At 47.2% G+C, this 11191-nt stretch overlaps 1 protein-coding gene across 1 annotated transcript in view; it reads left to right on the top strand.

The window, feature by feature from the left end:
- DENND4B (DENN domain containing 4B) overlaps window positions 1–11191 on the top strand; it is a 42635-nt gene that overhangs the window by 9094 nt on the left and 22350 nt on the right. Inside the window, exons 5-8 of the mRNA XM_018572348.1 lie at window positions 316–385; window positions 1048–1217; window positions 4484–4725; window positions 9761–9827. Coding sequence (XP_018427850.1) covers window positions 316–385; window positions 1048–1217; window positions 4484–4725; window positions 9761–9827 — 549 coding nt within the window. The remainder of the gene's footprint in view (window positions 1–315; window positions 386–1047; window positions 1218–4483; window positions 4726–9760; window positions 9828–11191) is intronic.

Genomic DNA, 11191 nt, shown 5'->3' on the forward strand with positions numbered 1-11191 from the left:
AGAGAACACTGAGCCAGTCACATCAGTCCCTGTACAGAGGAGCTTACACTCTAATGTCCCCCCCACAGTCACATCAGTCTCTGTACAGAGGAGCTTACACTCTAATGTCCCCCCACAATCACATCAGTCTCTGTACAGAGGAGCTTACACTCTAATGTCCCCCCACAGTCACATCAGTCTCTGTACAGAGGAGCTTACACTCTAATGTCCCACCACAGCTCTGACATATTGTGTCCTGCTCAGGACGAGGTGGTCATGCTCTGTGCGTATGCAGTCTAAGTCATGTGACATCTTTTTTTTTTCTTTTTTTTACAGTTCGGCCCCGCCCTCTTTCTCTGCTACAAGAAGGCCATGGCGAAGACGCACAGCCTGGTGTATGAAGCAGGTCAGTGTGTGGGGGAGGAGGGGTATGAGGTGATACAAACTCATTTCTATATCACTGGCAGGCGGGTAGTTTGGATACAAAATATATTTCTTATGTAACAACCTTGTAAAATGACGGATTTAAGACCATCAGGCCTATTCCATAATAGTACAAAACGCTCAGCATAGAAGCAGCCAATCACTGGTGGCCAGTCAGCCCATTTTGCTGAAGCCAGAGAAGCACAGGATGGCTTCTGATTGGTTGCTGTGTGCATTGCACTTGGCGGGTAGCGCTTTGCTCCCCGAGCTGTGTTGTTCAGTATACCTGAGGTAAGGGCTGCTGATGGTGTCTGTAGCAGGGTGGACACCCACAGCCCCCCTGCTGACCCAAAGGGGTCTAGGCCCAGTAGAGGAGTACTGCCTGGACCCCTTTGGGTCAGCAGGGGGGCCCAAGCCCAGTAAGGGCTGTCTGTGGGTGTCCACCATGCTACCGACCTCTCTGCAGACACAAGTACAGTCAAGCCTACAGGCTCCGTGGTGGAGGAGAGGACCAGGTCCCTGTCAGGAACACTGTACAAGGCCCCATAGTTTATAGTAGTGTCCAAAGGTCAATGCACAAATAATGATTTTCTGTGGAACCCCATTTGAAATATTAGACCTCGTATTGTTGGTTTTCCTCAACAGGGGTGATCAGCCGATTCCCGGAGACGGACAGCGAGCTCTTCCCACTCCCAGACCTGGTTGCTATGTTCTGCCTGCCGATGGGGGCCACCATTGAGAGTTGGTCGGTGACCGCCAAGTACCACTTGCCTGTGTTTTCCACCTTCGTGCTGACCGGAGCGTCTGGGGACAAGGTGAGCGAGGTCTTCCTCTTTGCCCTGTTCCAGTGTGTGCCTCCAAATCAAAGAAAGAGAGACAAAGAAGATGCCGAATCACAAAATCTGTCATAGTGCGAGAGTGCTATATATGTAGCCACAAGGCAAACAGTATGCAAAGGGTACCTCAGATGGTTATCTCCTCCGCTCTCTGAGACTTACCCAGTTGCTTCTATTACATAGGATGTATTGGACCCCCCACTTCTGTAGAGACTGCCCAATGTGCCCTAAATGCCCCTTCAGACAGGGGGGTCTTCCTCACGTGTCTTGGAAATACCCTAAATTGGTTTCTGGCTGGCAGTATTTGACAATAATAATTAAGCGTTCCATCTACAATGGCTGCCTGACCCTACAATGGGAATCCTGGGAAATTTAGGTCTTCTTCCTGTTGAAAATCCCACACTTGGAAATATCAGTTACTAGAGCCCTGGATGGGAAAATGATAGCCCAACATTGGCCATGCCCCCAACCCCCAACATTGGCCATCTCCCCAACCCCCAACATTGGCCATCTCCCCAACACCTAACCACATCACAGCGGATAGAAAAGGTGAAGATAGGCCAACACTGGCCATCTTCCCAACCCCCAACAACACCACAGCAGATAGAAAAGGTGAACATAGCCCATCATTGACCATCTTCCCAACCCCTAATAAGACCAAAATGGATAGAAAAGTTGAAACGATAGGCCAGCATTGACCATCTTGCCAGCCTTCCACATCACAATATCTGATAGAAAAGGTGAAACATTAGCCCACAGTTGGCCATCATCCCAACCACCAACAATACCACAGCATATAGAAAAGATGATACGATGGCGAATGTTGGCCATCTACTCAACACCAAAGCACATAGAAAAGGTGAAACGATAGCCCAACATTGGCCATCTTCCCAACTCTCAGCAACACCACAATAGATAGAAATGGTGCAGTGATAGCCCAACATTGGCCATCTTCCCAACTCCCAGCAACACCACAATGTATAGAAATGGTGCAGTGATAGCCCAACATTGGCCATCTTCCCAACTCCCAGCAACACCACAATGTATAGAAATGGTGCAGTGATAGCCCAACATTGGCCATCTTCCCAACTCCCAGCAACACCACAATGGATAGAAATGGTGAAACGATAGCCCAACATTGGCCATCTTGCCAGCCTCCAACAACAACACAGTGGATAGAAAAAGTGAAACAATAGCCCAACTTTGGCTAACTTCCCAACCCCCAACAACACCAAAACAGATAGAAATGTTGAAATGATAGCCCAACATTGGCTATCTTGCCAACCCCCAACAACACCACAGCAGGTAGAAATGGTGAAACATTTCCCCAACATTGGCCATCTTCTCAACCTCCCACAGCTGCTGACAGCAGGAGCAGACACCTTACCTAAAGCCAAAACTTGTTTTAGTTTTGGTTAGGATGGGGAGGGATTAGAACCCCTGTCAGTGTTTATTGCTGTCTGTGCCCTCTCTAGGGATATCTAACCTCTATTTGTCCTGGTTACTGTTTTTCCTGAAAGTGGAATCCCAATTTTTGGGTAGTCATCAGAACAGGAATAGATGGGAAACCTTCCAATAGAGACACTAGTTCTGGTGACGCTGCTGACCACCAGGGATTTCCCTCATGTTGGAGGGATTTCCTCTTACTTCCTGTTGTGGCTATTGTACAGGAAGTGAAAGGAAATCTCCCCAAAGGGACAGAGCTGACAGGGGCTATAACCCTCCCGTACGCTATACAAAACAAAACAAAACAAAAGTTTTGGCTTCAGTTCTACTTTCAATAGGAATATGTTTGGTCATAATGGAGGTTTTTTTGGAGCGATCTCTCTACATGTGACGTTCAAGAACATGTATCTTTTTCCGCTGTACACTGCTCTGCTTTGTTCTGTTGTTTTGTGTTGCTGTACTTCTCTTTTTCTGTAACACAAACACTTTGAGAAACATAAGGAACTTTTGTTCTTTTTTTAATAAAGCTTCTTTATAGAAAAAAGGCAAACAAAATATTATTCACAAGTCATATATCATATATACAGATGTCTAAATCCCTCCCAGCAAGCTGTTATAGCCACAAAGGGGGGGGTCAACTCCATATTAATGGTCATCGGGAAGAGGGGTTGGGTCAACTCCATATTAATGGCCATGGGGAAGAGGGGATGGGTCAGCTCCATATTAATGGCCATGGGTAAGAGGGGATTCTATTCGTCAGCTCCATATTAATGGCCATGGGGAAGAGGGGATGGGTCAGCTCCATATTAATGGCCATGGGGAAGGTGGGTCAACTTCATATTAATGGCCACGGGGAAGGTGGGTCAACTTCATATTAATGGCCATGGGGAAAAGGGGATGGGTCAGCTCCATACTAATGGCCATGGGAAAGGGGATGAGTCAGCTCCATATTAATGGCCATGGGTAAGAGGGGATTTGTCAACTCCATATTAATGGCCATGGGTAGGAGGGGATGGGTCAGCTCCATATTAATGGCCATGGGTAAGAGGGGATGGATCAACTTCATATTAATGGCCATGGGGAAGAGGGGGTGGGTCAGCTCCATATTAATAGCCAGCCATGAGAAAGAGGGGATGGGTCAGCTCCATATCAATGGCCATGGGGAAGGTGGGTCAACTTCATATTATTGACCATGAGAAAGAGGGGATGGGTCAGATCCATATTAATGGCCATGGGGAAGTTGGGTCAACTTCATATTAATGACCAAGGGGAAGAGGGGATGGGCCAGCTCCATATTAATGGCCATGGGGAAGGTGGGTCAACTTCATATAAATGGCCTTGGGGAAGGTGGGTCAACTTCATATTAATGGACTTGGGGAAGGTTGGTCAACTTCATTTTAATGGCCATGAGGAGTCTAATCCATATTAATGGCCATGGGGAAGGGGGGGGATCAGTCAGCTCCATTTTAATGGCTATGGGGAAGGTGGGTCAACTTCATATTAATGGCATTGAGGAATGGGGAGTCAACTCTATATTAATGGCCACGGGGAAGGGCGGATGGGTCAGCTCCATATTAATGGCCATGGGGAAGGTGGATCAACCTCATATTAACGGCCATGAGAAATGGGGGGGTCAACTTCATAATAATAGCCATGGGGAAGTGGAAGAAGCAACTCCATATTAATGGCTATGGTTTAGGAATGGGATGTGCAACCAACTCATAAAGGTGTGATGGTCAGGTGTCCACAGACTTTTGGTCATATGTATATTTTCAGCGTTTTCTTTGTGCTCCCCACAGGTATACGGAGCTGCCATCCAGTTCTATGAGCAATACCCGCGGGAGGATCTGTCAGAGAAGCAGAGCCAACGCCTAGGCCTGATCAGCGTGGTGGACAGGCGCCCCATCGGCAACAAGTCCGTTCAGACCAAGAAGAGCATCTGTGTCCTGTCCCACTGGCCTTTCTTTGACGTCTTCCAGAAGTTCCTGACTTTCATCTATCGCTACTCCATCTCCGGCCCCCACGTCCTGCCCATAGAAAAGTAAGTGTGCCGTCCTTCTGTCAGGGAAAAGCATCTGCGTTATGCTGGCCATGCCCGCTGCAATCCGATTGCACAACCTTCTAAGAACTATGTTGTGCAAGGGGCATATCTGATGGGATATAAACTGAATGGATGGTGCAGACAAGTCCTCATCCAGAGGCGATTGTACATTTATATTGTGAATTACACTATATTGCAAAAAGTATTGGGATGCCGGCCTTTACACGCACATGAACTTTAATGGCATCCCAGTCTTACTCCGTAGGGTTCAATATTGAGTTGGCCCGCCCTTTACCACCATAACAGCTTCAACTCTTCTCTGAAGGCATCCACAAGGTTTAGGATGGTGTCTATGGGAATGTTGGACCATTTGTGAGGTCAGGTACTGATGTTGGACAAGGAGGCCGGGCTCGCAGTCTCCACTCTAATTCATCCCAAAGGTGTTCCATCGGGTTGAGGTCAGGACTCTGTGCAGGCATGTTGGAACAGGAAGGGGCCATCCCCAAACTGTTCCCACAAAGTTGGGTGCATAAAATTGTCTGAAATATCTAGGTATGCTGATGCCTTAAGAGTTCCCTTCACTGGAACTAAGTGGCCAAGCCCAACCCCTGAGAGACAACCCCACACCATAATCCCCCTCCACCAAACTTTACACTTGGCTCAATGCAGTCAGGCAAGTACCGTTCTCCTGGCAATCACCAAACCCAGACACGTCCATCAGATTGCCAGAAAGAGAAGTGTGATTGGTCACTCCAGAGAACACGTCTCCACTTCTCTAGAGTCCAGTGGCGGCGTGCTTTACACCACGGCATCCCACGCTTTGCATTGCACTTGGTGATGTAAGGCTTGGATGCAGCTGCTCGGCCATGGAAACCCATTCCATGAAGCTCTCTACGCACTGTTGTTGTGCCAATCTGAAGGCCACATGAAGTTTGGAGGTCTGTAGCTATTGACTCTGCAGACAGTTGGCGACTTCTGCGCACTGTGCACCTCAGCATGCGCTGACCCCGCTCTGTCATTAAGCCCAACATTGGCCATCTTCCCAACTCTCAGCAACACCACAATAGATAGAAATGGTGCAGTGATAGCCCAACATTGGCCATCTTCCCAACTCCCAGCAACACCACAATGTATAGAAATGGTGCAGTGATAGCCCAACATTGGCCATCTTCCCAACTCCCAGCAACACCACAATGGATAGAAATGGTGAAACGATAGCCCAACATTGGCCATCTTGCCAGCCTCCAACAACAACACAGTGGATAGAAAAAGTGAAACAATAGCCCAACTTTGGCTAACTTCCCAACCCCCAACAACACCAAAACAGATAGAAATGTTGAAATGATAGCCCAACATTGGCTATCTTGCCAACCCCCAACAACACCACAGCAGGTAGAAATGGTGAAACATTTCCCCAACATTGGCCATCTTCTCAACCTCCCACAGCTGCTGACAGCAGGAGCAGACACCTTACCTAAAGCCAAAACTTGTTTTAGTTTTGGTTAGGATGGGGAGGGATTAGAACCCCTGTCAGTGTTTATTGCTGTCTGTGCCCTCTCTAGGGATATCTAACCTCTATTTGTCCTGGTTACTGTTTTTCCTGAAAGTGGAATCCCAATTTTTGGGTAGTCATCAGAACAGGAATAGATGGGAAACCTTCCAATAGAGACACTAGTTCTGGTGACGCTGCTGACCACCAGGGATTTCCCTCATGTTGGAGGGATTTCCTCTTACTTCCTGTTGTGGCTATTGTACAGGAAGTGAAAGGAAATCTCCCCAAAGGGACAGAGCTGACAGGGGCTATAACCCTCCCGTACGCTATACAAAACAAAACAAAACAAAAGTTTTGGCTTCAGTTCTACTTTCAATAGGAATATGTTTGGTCATAATGGAGGTTTTTTTGGAGCGATCTCTCTACATGTGACGTTCAAGAACATGTATCTTTTTCCGCTGTACACTGCTCTGCTTTGTTCTGTTGTTTTGTGTTGCTGTACTTCTCTTTTTCTGTAACACAAACACTTTGAGAAACATAAGGAACTTTTGTTCTTTTTTTAATAAAGCTTCTTTATAGAAAAAAGGCAAACAAAATATTATTCACAAGTCATATATCATATATACAGATGTCTAAATCCCTCCCAGCAAGCTGTTATAGCCACAAAGGGGGGGGTCAACTCCATATTAATGGTCATCGGGAAGAGGGGTTGGGTCAACTCCATATTAATGGCCATGGGGAAGAGGGGATGGGTCAGCTCCATATTAATGGCCATGGGTAAGAGGGGATTCTATTCGTCAGCTCCATATTAATGGCCATGGGGAAGAGGGGATGGGTCAGCTCCATATTAATGGCCATGGGGAAGGTGGGTCAACTTCATATTAATGGCCACGGGGAAGGTGGGTCAACTTCATATTAATGGCCATGGGGAAAAGGGGATGGGTCAGCTCCATACTAATGGCCATGGGAAAGGGGATGAGTCAGCTCCATATTAATGGCCATGGGTAAGAGGGGATTTGTCAACTCCATATTAATGGCCATGGGTAGGAGGGGATGGGTCAGCTCCATATTAATGGCCATGGGTAAGAGGGGATGGATCAACTTCATATTAATGGCCATGGGGAAGAGGGGGTGGGTCAGCTCCATATTAATAGCCAGCCATGAGAAAGAGGGGATGGGTCAGCTCCATATCAATGGCCATGGGGAAGGTGGGTCAACTTCATATTATTGACCATGAGAAAGAGGGGATGGGTCAGATCCATATTAATGGCCATGGGGAAGTTGGGTCAACTTCATATTAATGACCAAGGGGAAGAGGGGATGGGCCAGCTCCATATTAATGGCCATGGGGAAGGTGGGTCAACTTCATATAAATGGCCTTGGGGAAGGTGGGTCAACTTCATATTAATGGACTTGGGGAAGGTTGGTCAACTTCATTTTAATGGCCATGAGGAGTCTAATCCATATTAATGGCCATGGGGAAGGGGGGGGATCAGTCAGCTCCATTTTAATGGCTATGGGGAAGGTGGGTCAACTTCATATTAATGGCATTGAGGAATGGGGAGTCAACTCTATATTAATGGCCACGGGGAAGGGCGGATGGGTCAGCTCCATATTAATGGCCATGGGGAAGGTGGATCAACCTCATATTAACGGCCATGAGAAATGGGGGGGTCAACTTCATAATAATAGCCATGGGGAAGTGGAAGAAGCAACTCCATATTAATGGCTATGGTTTAGGAATGGGATGTGCAACCAACTCATAAAGGTGTGATGGTCAGGTGTCCACAGACTTTTGGTCATATGTATATTTTCAGCGTTTTCTTTGTGCTCCCCACAGGTATACGGAGCTGCCATCCAGTTCTATGAGCAATACCCGCGGGAGGATCTGTCAGAGAAGCAGAGCCAACGCCTAGGCCTGATCAGCGTGGTGGACAGGCGCCCCATCGGCAACAAGTCCGTTCAGACCAAGAAGAGCATCTGTGTCCTGTCCCACTGGCCTTTCTTTGACGTCTTCCAGAAGTTCCTGACTTTCATCTATCGCTACTCCATCTCCGGCCCCCACGTCCTGCCCATAGAAAAGTAAGTGTGCCGTCCTTCTGTCAGGGAAAAGCATCTGCGTTATGCTGGCCATGCCCGCTGCAATCCGATTGCACAACCTTCTAAGAACTATGTTGTGCAAGGGGCATATCTGATGGGATATAAACTGAATGGATGGTGCAGACAAGTCCTCATCCAGAGGCGATTGTACATTTATATTGTGAATTACACTATATTGCAAAAAGTATTGGGATGCCGGCCTTTACACGCACATGAACTTTAATGGCATCCCAGTCTTACTCCGTAGGGTTCAATATTGAGTTGGCCCGCCCTTTACCACCATAACAGCTTCAACTCTTCTCTGAAGGCATCCACAAGGTTTAGGATGGTGTCTATGGGAATGTTGGACCATTTGTGAGGTCAGGTACTGATGTTGGACAAGGAGGCCGGGCTCGCAGTCTCCACTCTAATTCATCCCAAAGGTGTTCCATCGGGTTGAGGTCAGGACTCTGTGCAGGCATGTTGGAACAGGAAGGGGCCATCCCCAAACTGTTCCCACAAAGTTGGGTGCATAAAATTGTCTGAAATATCTAGGTATGCTGATGCCTTAAGAGTTCCCTTCACTGGAACTAAGTGGCCAAGCCCAACCCCTGAGAGACAACCCCACACCATAATCCCCCTCCACCAAACTTTACACTTGGCTCAATGCAGTCAGGCAAGTACCGTTCTCCTGGCAATCACCAAACCCAGACACGTCCATCAGATTGCCAGAAAGAGAAGTGTGATTGGTCACTCCAGAGAACACGTCTCCACTTCTCTAGAGTCCAGTGGCGGCGTGCTTTACACCACGGCATCCCACGCTTTGCATTGCACTTGGTGATGTAAGGCTTGGATGCAGCTGCTCGGCCATGGAAACCCATTCCATGAAGCTCTCTACGCACTGTTGTTGTGCCAATCTGAAGGCCACATGGAGTTTGGAGGTCTGTAGCTACTGACTCTGCAGACAGTTGGCGACTTCTGCGCACTGTGCACCTCCACATGCGCTGACCCCGCTCTGTGATTTTTTGTGGCTGAGTTGCTGTTCCCAGTTGCTTCCACTTTGTTATAATACCACTAACAGGTGACCGTGGACTATTTAGTAGCAAGGAAATGTCACGGAACACCTGAATCCAATGATTTGAAGGGGTGTCCCAATACTTTTGGCAATATAGTGTATGTGTGGCCAGGTATGTATATAATAAGCACGTCCTTATGTCTCATCACCCCCTTTCCTTCAGCTTGTGGGTCTTGCAATAGGATGATCCTTCTGTGTCTATGCTATGATGTACCCAGCCTTCCCTTCAGTCTTCAACCTGACCTCCGGCCTTCCATTCAGTATTCTATCTGACCTCCGGCCTTCCCTTTAGTCTTGCACAGTTGTATCGGCTCCTCTCCTGGACTGAATTGGCTTAGAATGAAATAATATTAATGTCCGGATTCTGATGCTCTTTCTTCTATTCTTAGACACCTCTCCAACTTCATGTTCAACGTCCCCTTCCCGTCCCCACAGAGACCACGCATTCTAATCCAGGTCAGTATGGTGGTTCCAGAGAGCTCTTCTTCCTGGCATCAGGACTTGGCAAGAGTTTTTAACATTTAAATACATTTTGGATATCAGAACCTCGGTTGAGTTTGTATTGCCATCTTTGTCCCGCTTAGGGAGATTTCCCTTCATTTTCTGTGTGGTCTACTGGACAGGAAGCCTGGGGGAATCACTCTAAGGAGGACACAAGTCAGCAATAAGAACCTGATGGTTTCCTATCTATACAAAGCAAACAAAAAATGTCCGGAGTTCTATATTTGTTTGTAATTTTGGATGTGGAGGAGAGCTTAAAATTCTTTCCAGTAACACCATTGAGGAGACTTTCCCTCACTTCCTGTCCCTGTGACTCCCCTACAATTAATGAGGGGATTGGTTGCCACCAAGACAGAAAGGCCCGCAGAGCCTATTAAAAGCATTGACAGAACATCTGACCCTTCCCGCTGTACTAAAAAGTGTGTTTTTGTTTGTGGAGCTTTTCTCATCACTTCCTGTCCTGACAAGAAGTGAGGGGTAATCTCCCCAGTAGAGACACAGCCCGCATTTAAGACCTGCATACGAAAGCATAAAAGCGCCATTGCTCTTTTATAAAAGAGGAAGATTTTATTTGCAATTGCCAAGAGAAAGCTAGCACCTTTCAGGGGTTGCAAAGGTCCCCTTTTTCAGGGCTGATCCATGTGGTACTTATCATCTATCCAATGCAAAGGTGGGTGATGTCCCAGCAAGACTCGCCCGGGTTCACTGCTACATCACTGGGAGAAAAAATCTAATCTTACTCGGGACTTTTATAAGTGGATTGTTGGTTCTGTGATTTATCCTGCAGGACGGGATCCTTTGCCGCTGGATCTCTACTACTCAGAAATGCATACAGAGGTCATAGCCTACCCAGGGCTTTGTATTTCCCCTTGGTTCTGCATTGACACGACCAGCCACTTCATCATGTAAATCCACCAAGTTCTGGGAACACTTAAAGCCCATCCTGTGAATCTACAGCCAGGGGTTCCCAACTGTGGTCTCTCTATGGAGACTTTAATCATGTACCCCTGAGTATCTGCCCCTACTAACAATGCAAGTAGTGCTGCAGCTAACGATTATTTTCATCATCGATTAGTTGCCTGATTTATTTTTTCGATTTAGTTGTATTCCAAAAAAACTCCTCTCTCTCTTCACTCTTCTCTTCTTCTCTCTTCTTCTCTCTTCTTCTCTCTGCTCTCTTCTTCTCTCTTCTTCTCTCCTCTCTTTCTCTCCTCTCTTTCTCTTCTCTCTTTCTCTTCTCTTCTTCTCTCCTCTCTTTCTCTCCTCTCTTTCTCTCCTCTCTTTCTCTCCTCTCTTTCTCTCCTCTCTTTCTCTCCTCT

This window comes from Nanorana parkeri, unplaced genomic scaffold (genome assembly GCF_000935625.1).
Source record: "Nanorana parkeri isolate BGI_ZX_2015 unplaced genomic scaffold, ASM93562v1 scaffold2006, whole genome shotgun sequence".
Classification (NCBI taxonomy): Eukaryota; Metazoa; Chordata; class Amphibia; order Anura; family Dicroglossidae; genus Nanorana; species Nanorana parkeri.